This window comes from Hyaena hyaena, unplaced genomic scaffold, assembly GCF_003009895.1.
Source record: "Hyaena hyaena isolate Hyena2069 unplaced genomic scaffold, ASM300989v1 scaffold_208, whole genome shotgun sequence".
In the NCBI taxonomy this organism is placed as follows: Eukaryota; Metazoa; Chordata; class Mammalia; order Carnivora; family Hyaenidae; genus Hyaena; species Hyaena hyaena.
The window spans coordinates 1,382,172-1,402,243 of record NW_024080839.1 but is presented as its reverse complement, the minus strand read 5'-3'; the positions used below and the strand labels follow the sequence as shown (position 1 = coordinate 1,402,243).

The following is a 20,072-nucleotide window of genomic DNA, read 5'->3' as shown; positions in this document are numbered from 1 at the left end:
TCCCTGCCGCTAGGCAGCTGGACGCGCCGAGGCTGCGAGAACCGCCGCTGGAAACTTGCAGGGTGGAGAGGAGGCGGCGGGAGCCGGGCCGGAGAGGGACCCACCCCCCACCCCCCACCCCCGCGCCCTGGGCTGCGACAGGCATCCCGTCTGCGGGGGAAAGGCTGGCGATCGAGGCCTGGGCTGCGCGAGGTGGGCTCCCTCTCCGCAGCTGGTGGCCCAGACAGAGCCAGGTGCGCGAGCCGCTACTCTGGGAAAGGCACGTGTCCGCATTTTAGAGACCGCTAGGCCCGTGTTTACCTGTAAGGTAAGTGCCCTTGACTCCAAGTGTGATTTGTCTGCTTTTCTGTTTGAAATCCTGGGGTGAGAAGCTAGTAATATGAAGAATAAAAGACGCCCCCCCCCCAACCACTTGTCTTGAAAACCATAGGAAACAGAAATTTCACGCTCTGACTATCAATATTTTCATTCAAGAAGCGGACAAGTTTAATTCGTTTGTGCCTGTAAATTCTGGGTTCACACGTGTCTTTTAAAAAGAAAAACTCTGGGTGTTCTTTGCGGATCTTCGGACTGCGTGAAATGATGACAGTGGGAAAGTTGAGCAAGGATGTCATGCCTGAGTTTTGCAGGTCTGGGAAAGTGTGCTGGGGATCAAGCAGGTGACCAGTGTTTTAAATGTATTAACTGGCATTCCTCGGTGATAACACAGATTGGCTTCTATCCTGGGCAAACCCGCAGGATTAAGAGCTGGGCTGTTTTATTTGCTGAAGAGGAACCCAGCTTGCTGCTCTTACCCTTTTGTATTACCGTTTGTGTCTAATTCATATTGGAAGTGTGAACTTAAAGTCAAGGGAATAGTATTTGTATAAAAAACAAAACTTCGGATTTGGATGGATATCTTAATTAGGAAAACCAGGTTGATTCAATTTTACTAGCTTTTAAAAAAGCAACTTTGTGCTTTGGTGTGGTACCAAAGGATGAAAGGTTTTTGGCTTGGTTATTAAATTTTTAACATTTCCATGGACATTCCATTGGGAATTTTTACTTTTAAGTTTCTGAACTCTCAGTGGCTGTTGTCCTTCGTGTGTGAGGAAAGATGTTTGTTACTTAAGTGAACATGTGAAAATTAAGGTTTGTGCTCTCTTGTCACAAGTACCTGTGCTGGGAATCTGACACTTATTCTTTCTTTGACTTTTATTTTTTCTGCAGAAAAAAATCTATATTTCTGCATATTTTCAAGAAGAGGGGAAATGTAAGGGCCTGTTCATCAATAGGTGTTAAAGCACAATCTTAGGATCCGTATTACATCCAAGGATTTTTTTTTTTCAGTTGAATTACTGAAACATTCTCACTTCAAAAGTAACCAGTCTCCTGTAACACTTATTTCTGAAATCAATTAAAAACACATTTCATAGTGGTTCTGAGGGACTCGAATAAATCTAATAACCTTTACTATTCCTCAATTTATAATATGAAAAAGGTAAAATTTAGTAAATGCAACCCTTAAAAATTAACACGTAATAGTTCTGTCCATTTTTAAGGCACTGCAGTTTTCTACACGTCCAGGTAATGATGCAAAATACATCTTGTGATAATTCTATTTTGTGTTTGAGTCATTTTATATAATACCTATAAAAAATGATGATATAAAATACTGAAGGCTGAACTTCAATCATTTACTGGTAAGGTTTTAGTAATTACATCTGGAACACTTCAGAACTGTATACTTGAGTGTTAGACTTCATAATTTAGCGCCGGGCACATGGAATTAGACATGATAGCCTTTTAAGAAAAGTCAGGCTCTTGGCAGTGTAATTTACATACAGCAAAATACAGCCTCTAGGTGTATCACTCTAGGAATTCTGACAGTTGCAACATTTATATAATCGCTTCTACAATCAGGATGTAGAACAGTGCCATCACTCCCCAAAAGCCCCAGCTTGTGACTTTGTAGTCAACCCTATCTGCCCATCCCCGATGCCGGCACATTACTGAGCTCTTCACTGCTTTTACCATTCTGCTCTTCAGTACATTCTAACCTAGAAACCCTGATCTTTCTTTGCTTTTCACAAAAGAGCACCTCCGTCCCCCCACCCACCTCCCCCTTTTCGTTGGGATGAGTCGGGTTGTGGGTTGTGTATTTTTGTTTTAATCCTGTATATAGTTTGGAATAAATGGAGGCATTGAGAAGTGATTTTGCAAATAGGACTAAGTGTTAAATTCCCATTGGGCTAATAGATTCCATTCTTAGCACATTTGGATTCTGTTGTGGGATAAGCCTTTGGTAACATACATCAGTTATCCCAAAGGAAATGCAGGGTTATTTACAAAACATTGGTTATTTAGGTAATATTAATAGAATGTATTGCATTCTTATAATCTGGGCCTTTAAAAATACTTTTATTATACTTGATTAAGAAAGTTACCTGGAATTACATATTATTAAATGGTGAGGAACAAAAGAGTGATTGAAAACGACAATTTGGAGACCTTTAAACTATAAGACAGAGGGATTGTGACTTAAGTTAAAATACTCACCTTTCTTCTTCTTTTTTTTTTTTTTAGTTTATTTATTTATTTTGAGAGACAGTGCAAGTGGGGAGGGGGGGTGGGCAGAGAGAGAATTCCAAGCAGGCTCCACACCACCAGTGGAGAGCCCGATACAGGGCCAGAACCCGTGAACCGAACTGTGAGATCATGACCTGAGCCAAAGTCAGACGTTCAATTGACTGAGCCACCCAGGTGCCCCTGGATACTCTCCTTAATAGGATATGAGGTCTGTGCCCAGTTTATGTGTGATGTCAGAATTTTTTCATTTCTGTGCTCATGCTTTGAAATCTAGATTTTCTTGCAGGGCATAGACGCAAAATCTCTTGTAAGCTAATATTCTTTACTGTTTAATGCATCATTCAGTGAACATTTAGGAGCCTGTTAAGCACTCCTAATAAAGCTATGTCAGATGATGTCTTTTTCCTTTCTTCTTTGTGCTATGAAAACAAGAGCCTGTATTTTTTTTTTTTTTTTAAGAGCCTGTATTTTATATACGCAACTTCCTTTCAGAGAACTTCAGTGGTGGTGACCAGGATATGCCCAGTGGCGTGTTTATGAAGCACTAGCAAACCGGATAGTTGGCATTCCTGGCTGGAACACTTACAGCTCTTCATAATTAAGTGCTTTAGCGGGGAATCTGTGTATGGGTGTACTTGACAGAGGGCAGGAGAGAGAGTCACCTGGAAAGATGGATTACTGGGCTTGTATATGTTTCCTCAAGACAGACCTGCAACTTTTTGTGGGTCAGTGTTCATGTTCATCTGTGAAACCCAGGACTGGAGACGTGAGATGAGTACATTCAGTTTAACTTCTGCATTGGTCATGTCCTCTCGAACCTCTTCACACACAACCCTCCCCATTCTGTCCCAAATGCACATTTGAAAAGGTTCCATTTCCTGAGTGGTGCATCTTCCCTGATGGCTGGAATTGGGAGGGGGCAGAGACTTGCTGGACAGAGTGAAGGCTGATGGGCTCTCTCTCCCTGCCTTAGCGTGTGATGATTTGGTACCTGAGGCTCGGTCCTCTTCCACTTTTAAGCCCTCAAAATTCTGTTTGCTAGCTGGCTCAGTAAGGTCCAGTGGGCTACTAGGGGAATAAGATTTTTCTCATTTCAGGAGATATGTATACACATTCTTAAGAGTTGCATGTGTGGGTGGTTGGTATTCAGTTGGTTGAACATCCGATTCTTGATTTCAGCTCCGGTCTTGATCTCAGGGTTATGAGTTCAAGCCCCAAGTTGGGCTCTGTTTTGCTGTGGCAAATTTAAGGCCAAAGATTGGTAGACAGCCACAGACACACATGAAGGATGCTTGATGGTTAAATATTTTTTTTTTATCTTTTCCACAAAATTCCTTCTAGCGTCTGCTTTGTGAATGTGCGTTTATGGCACATAATGCATGCATTTGTGACATGTATGCATTTATGACACATGTTACCTGGGGCACACACATGACGGGTGTTTGGACTGAATGCTTGGGAAAGTGACGGACAGGCTAGAGAACACAGCACAGGGAGCATGTGGCATGTGTGCTCCACACAGGGCTAACAGGCTACCAGCAGCCCAGCGTTTGGACTGGTGTAATGGACTGTTAAGCAGAAGTTAACAAAGCACAGAGGCGCCTAGGTGGCTCAGTTGGCTAGGTGTCCGACCTTGCCTCAGGTCATGATCTCACAGTCCGTGAGTTTGAGTCCCACGTTGGGCTCTGTGCTGACAGCTCAGAGCTTGGAGCCTGCTTGGGATTCTGTGTCTCCCTCTCTCTCTGCCCCTCCCCTACTCACGCTCTGTCTCTGTCTCTCAAAAATAAATGTTAAAAAATTTTAAAAAGTTAGCAAAGTACAATAAAGAGGCAAAAATCTTCAAAGTGGTCAGAAGAGCCTTTTACTTTGCCTAGAAGTTCTGCCGCCCACTGTAGCCGTGCCCAGGGGCACGCTAATAGACTGACGTCAGCTTCCTGGATTGTGATCAGCCTTCCCAGGATGCTTTCATCATGTCACTTCATCCTCCTCCAAGTGCTGTGAAAAAATGCAGCCCATAGTAGGTCCTCGTTTCTACTGAAGAAGCCATGGAGGCTCGGGGAGTTGACGGGAGTTGTGTGTGCTCACCTGGCTGTCAGCAGAGCCGGGACTTGGACTGGACCGAGTACTGCTGTGTCCGTCGGGCCAGAATGTACGTCATAGCAGGCCTAATGGTGACTGCCTTCGCGTTGTTGAGCTAGATTTGATAGGTACTTTGATAAGATCATGCTACTCTTCCTGGAATGCCTTTCTACCTTTCTCGAGGGCTCTTTCTTTCCTTTCTTTTATTTTCTTTCCCTTTCTCTCTCTTTCCCTCCCCTCCCCTCCCCTTTCCCCAAGGAATCATTGTCAATATTTGGAATTTTAAAAACTTTTCTTCTGCTAAAGTTCTAGAATGTGTTCCCCAGCCATTGTGTTAGAACGCTGTGTGTCCTCACACATGTGCAAAAACACTTTCCTACTGGACATAGATGTGACCCGAAAGGGCTCGCCACCACCGTGTGCGCTGGGGGCGTGGGGCTGAGAAGCCTCTGCACAGAAGATAGAGCTGTTCGTCATGAGGAATATGGGCCAACTCTTTTAGGCTGTGGTGACTGATTAAAGAAAACTGACATGGGGGCGCCTGGGTGGCTCAGTTGGTTAAGTGTCTGACTTTGGCTCCAGTCATGATCTCACGGTTTGTGGGTTCGAGCCCCGCGTTGGGGTCAGAGCCTGGAGCCTGTTTCAGATTCTGTATCTCCCTTTCTCTGTGACCCTCCCCTGCTCATGCTGTCTCTCTCTCTCTCTCTCAGAAATAAATAAAACATAACTAAAGAAAAAGAAAACTGACATGCAAAGAAATGTTTAATTCTTAGAATCAGGATGTCCGGGTAGATGTTCTTTGGTTGGTCAGGTGCAGTTCTGTGCCTGCCATGCCCAACAATTAAGCTGCTGAGAGACTGTTTTTCCCTGTGGTACTTGATATTGTGCTCACCGAGTCAATGCTTGCTTGTTCAGAGGAAAGTGTTGGCAAACTTCCGCCTTACAGTGAGATTCTTTGCTTCACCCATTTTGTCCTCGTTTTGATAGGACTGCTCACATAGCCAGTAGAGGCTCATGTGCTTTTCTAGACCTCTAGTGAAGACTTTTGCTACTTGCTTGCTTGTCTGCCAGCTCTCTTGCCATGATTTAAGCTCATCACGCCTTGTGTCTTTGCTTCAGAGAAACCCTTTGCATTGGCTACCATGTTCCTAATGATCCGAGGTCGCACTGACAAATGGTTGTCACATGAAGTTGGATGCATCCAAAGGATATCCAACCAAAAGGCAACACAGCCTTTTAATCATGCTCTAGCAACCAGTGCTCTCACAGGAATTAGTGTGTGAGGCGTGTGTAGAAATTCTAGAGAAATGGATTGGTGTAAGTGTATGAAATCCGTTTTCCTAAGCAAAGTCGCTGTGGCACCTGACTGATTGCCTGTGTGAATCCTGACGTTTGCCATTTGGGGGTGTGTCTGATAGGTCGTTTCAGCATTTCTGGGTTGAGAAGGAACATTTCAGCTGTAGGTGAAAATGAGTAATGGGGTTCATTCTGTGCTCCCGAGAGAGCTGTCATATTCATTTTCAATTGTGTGTTCACTTTCCACCTGGATAATAGCAAGTGTTATTTCAGGTTTATGAATTTCCATGCTGCTATTCATCGCTTTGTATCAGTGGAAGCTTTCTGTTTGTAAGAGCCCTAATGAAAGTAAAAGATAGCAGTGATTTTCTGATAGGTTTCTGTGTTGGTTTTGCTGAATGACTTATGCGAAGATGCTAAATACATTTCTTTGGGGGCAGTATAAAGTTGAGACAGCATGAAATTCAGTCAAACCTTGATTGACCAAAATGTTGAGAATGTTTGTTGTTGTTGTTGTTGTTTAAACCATTCAACTGATTTTCTTCTTAATTCTGTATTAACTTGAAGTCTTGTTCAAATTGTTACTCTAACATTCACTGCTGTCCTGCTTCAGAATTTCCTGTATATAATGTGTATACTCACCATAGTGACCACATTAACTTTTGGATATACTTTCATTTATTGGGTAGGCCATCTTGTTTTCATCTATCTATCTATGTATCTATACACCCACACCCACACCCTCCACACACACATATTAGGTTTAAGAAATGCAAAGTGTATTACCTCCAGGTTACATTTTACTGTACATAAATACAGTTCGTTAAGCATGCTACTTTGAGTATTTTCCTTTCAATTGTTAGAATGTGTACTATTTAAGTTGTATTGTTAAAGTACTCTAAATGTTTTTTGATTAAATATCTGGCTGCACAAGATATTCTCAAATCATATAGCAAAAACAATGTGCTAATATACAGTCACCACAGTACAATATAAGAAACATAAGCACACTGAGCAAGTGTATGTGTAGGTGGATTGAAATAGGACAGATGTTTCCGGACAGACTGAGGGTTAGATGGCTCATCACAATACTGATGGTCATAGAATCGCTTTCTAAACATTACCAGTGACCTAATTGCCAATGCCTGTGTTTCTTCGGTATTCAACTACTTGCTCTAACCTTGGTTATTTCCACGGATGTGTAAATGTTTTCTTTTCTTTTTTTTTTTAAGGAAATATTCTTTAAAAAATTTTTTTTAAATGTTTTTTATTTCTGAGAGAGAGACAGCAGGAGCAAGGGAGGGTGAGAGAGAGAGGGAGACACAGAATCTGAAACCGGCTCCAGGCTCTGAGCTGGCTGTCAGCACAGAGCCCAGTGTGGGGCTGGAACACACAAACTGTGATATCCTGACCTGAGCCGAAGTCGGACGCTTAACTAACTGAGCCACCCAGGCGCCCCTGTGTAAATGTTTTCAGGCATCTGTGTTTCAAACCCTTTCTTGATTGGGGCACCTGGACAGCTCAGTCAATTATGCATCTGACTTCAGCTCAGGTCATGATCTCATGGGTTAGTGGGTTCGAGCCCCGCGTTGGGCTCTGGGTTCGAGCCCCGCGTTGGGCTCTGGGTTCGAGCCCCGCGTTGGGCTCTGGGTTCGAGCCCCGCGTTGGGCTCTGGGTTCGAGCCCCGCGTTGGGCTCTGTGCTTACAGCCAGCCCAGAGCCTGGAGCTTGCTTCAGATTCTGTGTCTCCCTCTCTCTCTGCCCTTCCCCTACTTGTGCTCTGTCCCTCTCTGTCTCAAAAATAAAACAAACAAACAAACAAATTAAATTTTAAACCCTGTCTTGATGAACAAAATGTGGTGCATAAACACAATGGAATATTATTCAACCTTAAAAAGGAAGGAACTTTTGACACATGAGACAACACAGAAGAACCTCGAGAACATTGTGCTAAGTGAAAGAAGCCAGATACAGAGGAACAGATACCGTATGATCCACTTATGTGCATTGTGAGTAGTCAGATCCACACTTGATCTTAGTCAAAAGGCCGAGAAACCATGAGTAGTCAGATCCAGAAGAAACAAAGTAGAATGGCGGTTGCCAGGGGCTGGAGGAGGGGTAGGTTGGGGAGCTGTTGTTCAGCAGGTGGGGGCCCTAGTTGTGCCAGTGGAGAGTTCTGGAGATGCACAGTGCTGTGAATGTACTTGACACTTCTGAACTGTACATTTAAAGGTGGTTAATATTGGGGTGCTTGGGTGGCTCAGTCAGTTAAGCGATCGACTTCAGCTCAGGTCATGATCTTACGGTGCGTGGGTTCAAGCCCCTCATTGGGCTCTGTGCTGACAGCTGAGAGCCTGGAGCCTGCTTCAGATTATGTATCTCCCTCTCTCTGCCCCTCCCCTGCTCATACTGTCTCTCTTTCAAAAATAAACATTAAAAAATGAATTTAAAAAGTGGTTAACCTATCATAAGCTTTATGTGTAATTTACCACAACTTCAAAAAAGTTTTGACAGTTACTATTATGTGCTTTATCCTGCATGTGTTCTGTTAGGAATCAGGGCTTGTATGTGTTGATTAGGAATCTAAGTAATGGACATATGAAATTGTTATTAATAAATGCACATTGATATACGTGTGAATTGTATATTATATATAGTTTATTTACATATGTAAGTATATATGTATATATTATATATGTAAATAAACTTTTGTGACGCTATATTCTTCTCCAGTTACTATTCCGTCTCCTGTCTTTCATGGTCAGTCAATGTCGATTACAACTCGTAGCGTGTTTGTATTAGTGCCTCAGTGCTTCACCTGGTCTTTCCTGCCTCCGTTACCTGGCACAGTAGTCCTTTGTGCCCATGTCACGATTCCTTTAGCTCTCCTATCTCAGTACAGTGCCATGCCTACCAAAGATGCTCTCCTCTCTGGCTAACACCCTTTAGTGGCTGAAATCTTACAAATGCATTTCCTCATATTCTTTCATAATAACACATATTTATTGAGGTGTAGTGGAAGGTGAATAAAAATAGCATGTGCCCTCAAGGAGCTTAAATTCTTTAAAAAATATTTTTTTATGTTTTATTTATTATTGAGACAGAAAGAAACAGAGCATGAGTGGGGGAAGCGTAGAGAGAGGGAGTCACAGAATCCTAAGCAGACTCCAGGCTCTGAGCTGTCAGCATGGGGCCTGATGCGGGGCTTGAACCCATGAACGTGAGATCATGACCTGATCCAAAGTCAGATGCTTAACTGACTGAGCCACCCAGGCGCCCCTCAAGGAGCTTGAATTCTAATCATGCTTCTACCATTTACAAGAATGATTCAGTGCTGTTCTAAAAAGGAGGATTATGTTTGTAAGTACTTAGAGGTGCTAGGACTGAAAAAAGTGCTAAGGCATAGAATGCCGGTGGCTCTACAACGCACTCTGAATATTCCTTACGGACGTGGCAGGTGTTCTGTAGGAGAACAGCACCTTAGGATGAAATGGTGGGTTGGGGCAGCCAAGTGGATGGCCTTGGATGTTGGAAGAGCGTGACTTCCTACACAGGCTGGCGAGAAGCAGAGGGCTGGTCAGAGCTGGGTTTCAAGAATGTTAATCTGGCAGCTGTATGGACCTGGAGAAGGCGCTCACTGGAGAGCAGGAGTGGTAAGGAGCCTATTGGAGATGCGCAGATAAGAAGTAATGAGAGCTTGCTCAGATGGTGGCAAAGCTAGACCACGAGGAAGAGGCACTGGGAGGGGAAAAAAAAAAAGTGTGCCTTGGTGGTTAAAGGTGGATGCAGGGGAAAAGTCAAGGCTAATTACACTGGGCTTGGTCATTAATACAAATAGGAGAGTAGGATATTGTATTAATTAGTACTGTAGAATTTTGGAGCTTACATGACAAACATAATATCGGACACATTTTCTGAGAGTCAGGAATCCAGGAGCAGCTTAGCTGGATGGTTCTAGTTCTGCTCATGAGGTTGCAGTCAAGATGTTGGCCAGAGCTACAGTCATCTGAAGGCTTGCGTGGGGCTGGAAGGTTAGTTTCCAAACTATCTCACTCACCGAGCCATTGGCTGGCCCTTGGCAGGAGGCCCCCATAATGCTGCTTGACTGTCCTCACACTGTAGTGGCTAATTTCCCCTGGAATGAATGATCCAAGGGAGCCAGCCAGGAAGAGGCCTCAGTGCTTTTTATGACGTAGTCATGGAAGCCACATACCATCCCTTCTGACATAATTCATTCATTAAACATGAGTCATTGGGGTGCCTGGGTGGCTCGGTCGGTTAAGCATCCAGCTCTTGGTTTCAGCTTGTGTCATGATCTCTCAGTTTGTGCATTTGGGCTCTGTGCTGGCAGTGCAGAGCCTGCTTGGGGTTCTCTCTCTCCCCTTCTTTCTGCCCCTCCCCTACTCAGTCTGTCTCTGTCTCTCTCAGATAAATAAACTTAAAAAAAAAATGAGCATAAATCTAGCACATACTCAAGGGGAGGAGGTTAGACTCCACCTTTTGAAAGGAGGAATGTTGAAGAATTTGTGGACATATTTTAAAACCACCGTATGTTGTTTTGAGGACAAATGAAGTGAGTATTCAAATGAAAGTGTCAGGATGAAGTAATCAGGAGCATTAGAGAGCCAGGTTGCCTACAGGTGGAAGTAGGTGATAACCGGTGCTGCAACTACCAGAGACGGAGAACTTCTCAAGGCAAGCTTGTTTACTTAATGATCTCTCTCAGCCAGTCTAATTATTAATGGTCATTGTTCCCTTTCCCAGATTATATTATTTCAGTTATCCGAATATTTTTTAAAGTTTATTTTTATTTATTGTGACAGAGAGAGAGAGAGAGCAAGGGAGACGGAATCCCAAGCAGGCTCTGCACCATCAGCACAGAGTCCATGAGGGGCTCAAACTCACAAATGCGAGATCATGACCTGAGCTGAAGTCAAGAGTCTGATGCTTAACTGACTAAGCCACCCTGACTCCCCTTTTCTAACCTTTTATTATTAAAGGTTTCCATTTGGAATTGTGTTATTTTGTGTCTTTCCTCCAAAGCTTCTTATGAAAACTTTTGAAGTTACAGAAGAGTTGAAAGACTGGTATCATGAATGTCCACCATCTAGATTCAGTAATTGTTAACATTCTCACTTGCTCTCTGTATCCAATTTATCCGTCCAAGTATTTTCTTTCTGGACTATTTGTTGGGTGGCATTCTTTTGTAAAGAAGAGCTTGCCCTCAACTGTGGCCTACATTGCGGATCCTCTCAAAAGGGCAAGGTACTGGTTTCATTTCTTTCCCTTAATGACTACTTTTCAGAGTGAAGGACTGATGTAATATCACTTGTAATGGTAGCCTATGATTCTTTTTCTTTTTTTGAATCTCACTATGGATTCATAGCCCAAAGGTAAAGCATGTGTTATCTCTGTGTAATGCCAGATATCTGTGGAGGCTGTGCCATTTTGCAATCCTACTGACAACGTCAGAGAAAGTCTCTGTTTTCCACAGCCTCGCCAAGGAGGCGAGATCAAACATTTGAATTTTTGCCAAACATCATAAGTGAGAAATGGTCTCTGGGTGTGGTTTTAATTTTTATGAATGAAATTGAGCATCTTTCTTTGTATTTTAAGAGGCATTTGTGGGGCACCTGGGTGGCTCAGTCAGTTAAGTGCCGGACTTCAGCTCAGGTCATGATCTCACAGTTTCTGGGTTTGAGCCCTGCGTCAGGCTCTGTGCTGACAGCTCAGAGCCTGGAACCTGCTTTGGTTTCTATGTCAACTGTTGAGTTTTTGAATTTTCTACTTTGGGATTTTCTAGTCTGTTATGTAGCAGTCTGGGTCCAATCAGGAGATAGAAAGAAATAAGAGATTAGGTCTAATATATAAGTAAACTCTGTATGGTTCCGTAGGGGTAAGGGAGAGCACCCAAGGAAGGACAAATTTGGAGGGGTTCAGATCTCCTTAGGAAAGGTGGGTGGGCCAGTAACTGGTGGGCCGCTAACCAGGGTGCCGCAGGGGCTGGGGGGCCATTAGCAGCCCATTGCGTGGTTGTGCCCTGGGAGTCCGGGTACCTGCGTGGGACAGAGGTCTTCACAGCATGAGGTGAGGAGGTTTGTACAAGGAACGACTTGTGACTCCTCAGGCCGGAGTCACTTCTTTGTGACTTCCACAGTCCGGACAGGTGACTGTGGAAAGGGCCCGCCACAGGCTCCGTGTCCGCTGGTTGCTCTCACCCTCATACTGCCGCCCTCTGACAGTGTCAGAAGTCACAGCAGCCTCTTCCTCCTGCGGTGTCTGTGCAGCGCCCTCTACCGAGAAGGTTTAACATTGTGCTCACTTTGAACAGGTAAAGGGACTCCGGCGCTTACCATGGGCCATATGCTAACCCCGAGAAGCAATAAGTTCATTGACACGAGTGCAGTGGCCTGTCGTTCCTTTTGTTTATTACTGGTGATTGATTCATTGTGTATTTGAATATCTGTTAATGCTATCCAGGTCCATTGACCTGCTCTTTTCAAGGTTTTCTTTAATTCTCATTCTTACCTATTCCAGAAGGGGGGGGGGGGGGGAACCAACCTTGGCATTTTAATTCAATCCTGCATTTTTTTAATTTAAAAAATATTTTTACAATAAATTCTTGTGGTTAAAAAAATTCTTGGAGCTAACAATGACAAAAGTGACAAAAAAGGGAATAAAGTAACAAATGAGAGTTCCATGCCTCCCATTCCTGCCCCCTGAGGTTAATATTTTTTTGTCTGTCTTTCAGATGTGTTTCTAAGCTGTGTGTGTGTGTGTACATAATAAATCTGTTTGGACCTTTTTAATAGTTAGGCCTATAGCTCTAATTTAGAAATGTCTTTTGTTTTTCTCTACAGCCCTTGAGTCTTTGAGAACCTTATAATGTCCCTTTGTGCCTCTTCTCACAAAGAGTTTCCTCAGCTGTTACCTATTCAAGACATGGATATCAAAAACTCCCCATCTAGCCTTCACTCTCCTGCCTCCTACAACTGCAGTCAATCCATCCTGCCCCTGGAGCATGGCCCCATTTATATACCTTCCTCCTACGTGGAGAGCCGCCATGAATATTCAGCCATGACATTCTATAGCCCTACTCTGATGAATTACGGTGCTCCCAGCAGTGCCACTAGCTCAGAAGGTGGACCTGGTCGACAGACCACAAGCCCAAATGTGTTGTGGCCGACTCCTGGACACCTCTCTCCCTTAGCAATCCATTGCCAGTCGTCCCTTCTGTATGCAGAACCTCAAAAGAGTCCTTGGAGTGAAGCAAGGTCACTAGAACCCACCTTACCTGTACACAGGTAAGTCCAGTATTTATTCTGAATTGTACTTCAGGGGTATTATTCAAATCATTTTATGATTTAGTGAGATGAAAGATATGCAGTAGTCAAAGTCTTTATTCATCACATAGATTACTTAGAGCACCTAACACATATATTCTGAATTCTAGAATATCTGTTTTGTTATTCTAATCCTCATTTTATTTTTTATTTTTTTTTAAATATTTTTATTTCTAGGAGAGAGAGAGAGAGAGAGACAGTGTGAGCAGGGGAGGGTCAGAGAGAGAGGGAGACACAGAATCTGAAGCAGGCTCTAGGCTCTGAGCTGGCAGTCAGCACAGAGCCCAACACGGGGCTCGAACCCACGAACTGTGAGATCATGACCCAAGCGAAAGTCGGACGCTTAACCAACTAAGCCACCCAGATGCCCCTCTAATCCTCATTTTAAAAGTAAGCTTGTAGATCTGGGTCCTGGGGAAAATTCACTATCATGACTACTGTTTTTAGACATTAGAGTTTGAAATACAAACTCACGTTTCTCTTGATGAAGTAATTTGGGTTTGAAAAAGAAATTTTTAGGGGTACCTGGGTAGCTGTCAGTTAAACATCTGATGCTTGATATTGGCTTAGGTCACAATCTCACAGTTCATGGGATCGAACCCCACTTTGGGCTCTGCTCTGACGGCGTGGAGCATGCTTGGGATTTTCTCTCTCCCGCCCCATCTCTTTCTGTCCCTCCCTGTTTGTGTATTCTCTCTCAAAAGAAGTAAACATTAAAAAAATTTTTACTTTACTCTTAAGTTAGATCTTTATTATCTTGTAGTAAAATACAGTTGAGTATTCATGACACAATGTGTCCCACCTAAATGTAGACTTTAGTTGAAAAATTTTTTTAATGTATTTATTTATTTATTTGTATTTCTGAGAGAGAGACAGCATGTGCAGGGGAGGGTCAGATGGAGAGGAAGACACAGAATCTGAAACAGGGTCCACGCTCTGAGCTAGCTGTCAGCACAGAGCCTGATGCGGGGTTCGAACCCACAAACTGTGAGATCAGGACCTGAGCCAAAGTCAGATGCTTAACCGACTGAGCCATCCAGGCGCCCCTAGTTGAAATTTCTTTAAGTTAAAAAGAATATTTGTATTCTTCAAATGCAAGGTAACATGGTGGTAATGTCCATTTAATTTGTAATGTATTTAATGATAATGATAGCTATGGAGGGAAGAGGTGTAGGGAGAAGGATGAGGGGGAGATAAATTTCTAGAACAACCAAAGTATTAAGTTCTTGCATATTGGATATTAAAATCTGTTACTTTCAAATGCTGCCGTAACACTTTGAGAAAGCTATGTTACACAGTAATTTTATTTTTCTTCTTTTTAAAAGCTTTGTTCGTAAAAGAGAATATAAACATTGTAGATAACTTTCTTAAAGTTCTGTTTTTCACTTAGCCTTTAAGGGAAGAAATATTTTGTTTCTGAGCATGAGATCTAATCAGAGTTCTAATATCAGGGTAAATTAACCCATAGTAAAAGGATTTTCATTTATAAATCAATTATATCTCTAACATTTCCTTTCCAAAAGAAAGTGCCTTAGCAAAATTAGGAACTAGCCAGGTGTGCTTTTAGTGTCTGCTAATACTGCCTTCATGGGCTGTCCCTTCCTCTATGGAAGTCCATGCTGTGACCAGCCCCCAGTGTGCCCTGTGCTCACCAGGCCACAGCCCCTGCATCTCACCCTTTCCCCAGAACTGAGCACCTGCTTCCTTTAGAACCTTGTCTGAGGACAGGCACGTGCCTACTCTCTCCACCTCTTGTCTCCTTTCTCTCTTTTCCTTTCTCTCCTTATATTCTCCCTAGCCTTCACTGGCTGTCTCTGGCCTTCCCTGACTTTTACTGTCCTTTCCTGCCCTTCCTGGCCCTTCTCTACCCTTCCTCTGTCTCTCTAAACCAGAGTATAGCATTCACTTCAGTGTAACTTAAAGTCTATCTGCTGCTACTCCTCTGAAAGTTATTTTCATTCTAGACCTTCATCTTAAATTGCAGAATGGAAGTTTTTGGTGCCCATTTAAATGGGCACACTGATGGGCTATTTAGCAACACTTGGACTGTGGACTGATACTTAAAACCGGTTAGGTGAGATTAGGCCCATCCATGCAGTGTTGATGAATTAGCAATTATAGAAGGCCACTGCATACCTGCTTGTAGTTCGGACCTGTGGGTAAGGCTTACTCTGGTCACTTATTACACTCAGAGATGTACAACCTGATGGCTACAGCTGGCCGTCTATAGTTACTAGTGATCATCAGCATTGCATGGATGGGCATAGACTCACCTAACTACTTTCAAATATCAGTCATTCCCAACAGTGTGACTCTATCCATCTCATGATATCAGCAATACAGGTTGTGCTTCATCAGATTTCCTGGAGTTTATTTATTATGAGCTCTGGAGAGCAAAGAGGTAAATTAGGCAGTGTTCATGCTATTGCTTTTTCTAGAAAGTCCATCTTTTCCCCTTAATGCTGTCTTACAATGAATGTTTTCTTTGCCCCCAGAGAGACCTTGAAACGGAAGATTAGTGGGAACAGTTGTGCCAGCCCTGTTACTAGTCCAAGTTCAAAGAGAGATGCCCACTTCTGTGCGGTCTGCAGCGATTATGCATCTGGATATCACTATGGAGTCTGGTCGTGTGAAGGATGTAAGGCCTTTTTTAAAAGAAGCATTCAAGGTACAAGAGTATTGTTGGCTGCTTCTTTCATTTTCCACTTTTGCTTTCAAATAATTTTGCAGACGATGTGGCAGAAATGTCACCATTGGCCTGTGTACTACACAAAGTACTTGACGAGCAGGTCAGTGGATCGTGTGTTGGGGGATGGGGTGGATGGTGGAGTAGATCGTTTCAAGTGTAGAGCCCCTTACGTTTAATTGCAGATCTTACCCCAGAGCTCCAAAACTTGAATGGATCTCTTTCCACCATCACCCATCACCATCTTCTTGGGAAAAGATGCCTAGTTACAACTTTTGTACATCTCTTACTGGTTTTTGATCTGTGGTCACCATTAGGTTTGTATATAACGACTTATGCATATAGTAGTTTATATTATAAAGTTGATGGTCCCTTAAGTTTGAACCCATTCTTTAGTCCCCTCCCCGCCCCGCCCTCTGTCCTCCCCCACTATGTTTTAGATCTATGGTGTCATACTTTACATCCTTTTATTTTGTGAATTCCTTGACTGATTTTTATAGATATATTTAATTTTACTGCTTTTGTGCTTCCTACTTTTCTTCTGCTTATGGTCTGTCTTCCCTTATTCTACTCAAAGAATAGAGTTTCTTTAACATTTCTTGTAGGGCTGGTTTAGTGGTCGTGAAGTGCTTCGCTTTTGTTTGGGGAAACTTTTTTTTTTTAAGTTTGTTTATTTATTTGAGAGAGAGAGAGAGAGAGAGAGAGAAAGAGAAAGAGACATAGAAAATGAGGTAGGAGCAGAGAGGGAGAGAGAGAGAGTGTCCCAGGAAGGCTCCACACTGTTAGCGCAGAGCCTGATGCAGGGCTTGAACTCCCAAACCATGAGATCGTGACCTGAGCCAAAATCAGGAGTCAGATGCTTAAGCAACAGGGCCACCCAGGTGCCCCACTTTATCTCTCTTTCTATTCTGAATGATAGCCTTGCTGGATAAGGTATTCTTGGTTGCAGGTTTTTTGTTTGTTTGTTTTTTCTTTTAGCACTTTGCGTGTATCATGCCACTTCCTTCTGGCCTGCAATGTTTCTGTTAAAAATCAGTTAACAGTCTTATGGGGGTTTCTCTTTTATGTAATTATTTTCTCTTGCTGCTTTTAAAAGCCTCCCTTTATCACTACTTTTTGCCATTTTGATTATTATGTGTTTTGGTGTGGACCACCTTGGGTTGATTTTTGTTGGGGTATCTGTGTGCCTCCTGGATCTGGATTTCTATTTCCTTCTCTAGATGCAGGATTTTTCAGCTATTATTTCTTCAAACACATTTTCTGTCCCCTTTTCTCTTTCCTCCTTCTGGGATCTCTATAATTTGAATGTTATTATGTTTGATGGTGTCGTTCAGTTCCCTAAGTCTAGTTTGATTTTTTTTTTTTTTTCTTGTTCAGCTTGATTCCTCTCCATTACTCTGTCCTCCAGGTTGCTGATCTGTTCTTGTGCTTCCTCTAGTCTGCTATTTATTCCTTCTAGTGTATTTTTAAAAAGTTTTTAATGTTTGTTTATGAGAGGGAGGGAGGGAGGCTCTGAGCTGTCAGACTGTGCCTGATATGGGGCTTGAACTTACAAACTGCAAGATCATGATCTGAGCTGAAGTTGGATGCCCAACCGACTGAGCAACTCAGGTGCCACAGCCGCTAGTGTATTTTTAATTTCAGCGATTGAATTTTTCATTTCTGACTATTTTTTGTTTTCTAATTCTTTGATAAGAGTTTTACTGAGATCCTCTACTCATTTCTCCAGTCCAATGAGTATCTTTATGACCATTAGTTTAAATTCTCCATCAGGCATGCTACTTATGTCTGTTTCATTTATGTCTCTTGCTATGATTTTGTCCTCTTTCATTTGAGACACATTCTTCTGTCTCCTCATTTTGTCTCACTCTCTGTGTCTGTTTCTATGTGTCAGGAAAGTCAGCTACGTCTCCTGCTCTTGAAAGTAGTGGCCTTATGAAGAAGAGGTCCTATAGTGCCCTGGAGTGCAGTGTCTCCTGTCCACCACACCTGGGGCTTCAGGGATGTCACCTATGTGTGCTGTGTGCACCCACTATAGTGGCCCAGCTGCTTTGGCCGTCCTGTTGTCTGCAGTGGCTCTCTGCCTGTTGGGGGCTAGCTTGGGTCCCTTTGTTGTTAGTGAGCCAATCTGGGGCCACCTTGGTTTGAATTGAGTCAGACCAGGCATTAGCCAGAGATGCAGTAGCACTGAACTACAGGGCACTTTCCATGAGTTATCCTTTGAGAACTTTTGTTGGTGCGTGGGGCCAGCAGTCAGATCAGGTGTCTGCGCTGAACCCACTGCTGGGGCCACAGTTGGACTGGTGTGTTATCTTTCCCTCTCCTTGGGTCAAGAGTCACTTTGGAGTGGTGTCGGCCCCTGTCGGGGTTGCTTGCACACTGTCAAGCTTGGGGTACCACTTGGGATGGGCTCTGGCCAAGGGCATATTGGAGGGGGAACAAGTCCTCAGGAGAACATGGGTCAGGGTAGGTCTGCTGTTAGCAAATTATGTGGAGGGTATTGGTACTGTGTTGGTTTTTGCAGGTGTCTGTGTGTCTAGACTGGGGTGTTGGGAGGGGAATGGCACCCACCAGCTCCTCTGTTCCTGGAGAAATCTCCCAATGATTCCTGCCCCTCTAGCACACACTCTGAGATTAGTAAACAAATCTGCCTTCCATATACCCCAGGCATTTTTCAAACAGCTGCTTTTGTGGTGTATCTCCATGGGACTGTTTGTTGTGCTGTCTCTTTAAGGACAGAGTCTCCATTCCCTCTTGTCTTCCTAGCTCTCCCAGAGCTAAGCCAACTGATTTTTTAAAAAATATTTTAATGTTTGTTTATTTTTGAGAGAGAGCAAGAGTGACAGAGCGTGAGTGGGAGAAGGGCAGAGAAAGAGGGAGACACAGAATCTGAAGCAGGCTCTGAGCTGTCAGCACAGAGCCTGACGCTGGGCTCAACCATGAGATCATGATCTGAAGTGAAGTTGGATGCTTAGCTGACTGAGCCACACAGGTGCCCCTAAGCCTGCTGATTTTTGAGTTCCACCTGTTAAGCCCTGATTGAAAGAACTTATGAAATTATCCTCCTCTGGTTTTCAAAGCCAAATGTTAATGGGAATTTGTCATACCCATGTGCATTCCCTTTACTTGCGGTGCCTGGTATGATAGTCTGTCTCCCCCCCGCCTCCAAACCCATGGGTCCTTCCCCTGCTGTGGACAGTTCTACAGGTCTTTTTAGCTCCTGATTGCCTTTCCACCCTTCCTACCCTCTTCATTATGGCCTTTTCTCTACATTTATCTGTGGAGAGTCTGTCCTCATAGTCTTTGGGTTATTTTCTGTGTTAGTAACACTGATATGGGTGTTACCTAGTTGTATCCATGGGACAAAGCGAACTTAGAGTCCGATTTCACCATCTACCCCAGAAATCCCTAGCTATAACCCTTGCGAAGAAAAAGCTTGGAAAAATGTACTTATTAGGAATTAGGAAGATTGTTTCTTCCTTTGACTTAGTTTAATATTTGGCATATGTAATCATGATGGTGGGATGGCTCTTGATAGAATCGAGAAGGTGCTGAAGGGTAGAATTTAGTAGTAAAGAGTTGCCTTCCTGCAGATCCCCTGAAATTCATCTTACTGTATAGATGACCACCTCTTTGTCCTCCATTTAGTAGCTCTATGACTTTTAGTATGTTTCCTCCTCTGTGAAATGGAGATACTTACAAAGTTATTCTAGAAATGAAATGAGGTTGGTTTTGTGAAAATGTTTGGTCATTTATAACCATCATGCAAATTTAAGATATTCCAGTTGTCTTTATAACTCTTATATATTAAGATATCAACATCTTTTACTTTGTATTTTTTTCTAATCCTAATCTCATTTAAACCTACTCCCTTTAAAATCTTCATAGTTAGATTGATGAGGGCCCTCTGCCATTTCCAATCTTAATTTTCTTATTGAGAGAAGAAAGCATCACCGATAAAGAAAGCATATGTCATCAATTTATCAAAACATAAATTGTGTTGTTTGCTTATTTATAATTGCTCTTATACACAAAACTTGTAATTCTGTATTTAACATATTTAGTGCTTAGATATTCTTATTTATGATCATTGCAGTAGTA

The 20,072-nt window shown here is 42.9% G+C and overlaps 1 protein-coding gene and 1 long non-coding RNA gene across 4 annotated transcripts in view; one reads left to right on the top strand and one right to left on the bottom strand.

The window, feature by feature from the left end:
* Positions 1-4,413: 4,413 nt before the first annotated feature.
* On the bottom strand, positions 4,414-4,848 carry LOC120238435. Its single transcript, XR_005530223.1, has 2 exons — positions 4,654-4,848; positions 4,414-4,563 (listed from the first exon to the last, which is right to left on the bottom strand). It is a non-coding gene; the product is annotated as an uncharacterized LOC120238435 (long non-coding RNA).
* A 7,990-nt stretch (positions 4,849-12,838) lies between these two features.
* The window catches only part of ESR2 (estrogen receptor 2), a 67,382-nt gene continuing 60,148 nt past the window's right edge, over positions 12,839-20,072 (top strand). The window contains exons 1-2 of one of the 3 annotated variants that reach the window (XM_039242157.1): positions 12,839-13,246; positions 15,781-15,953. In XM_039242157.1, coding sequence (XP_039098088.1) covers positions 12,885-13,246; positions 15,781-15,953 — 535 coding nt within the window. In that variant the 5' untranslated portion in view covers positions 12,839-12,884. The remainder of the gene's footprint in view (positions 13,247-15,780; positions 15,954-20,072) is intronic. The other 2 variants (XM_039242159.1, XM_039242160.1) reach the window with 2 other exon arrangements.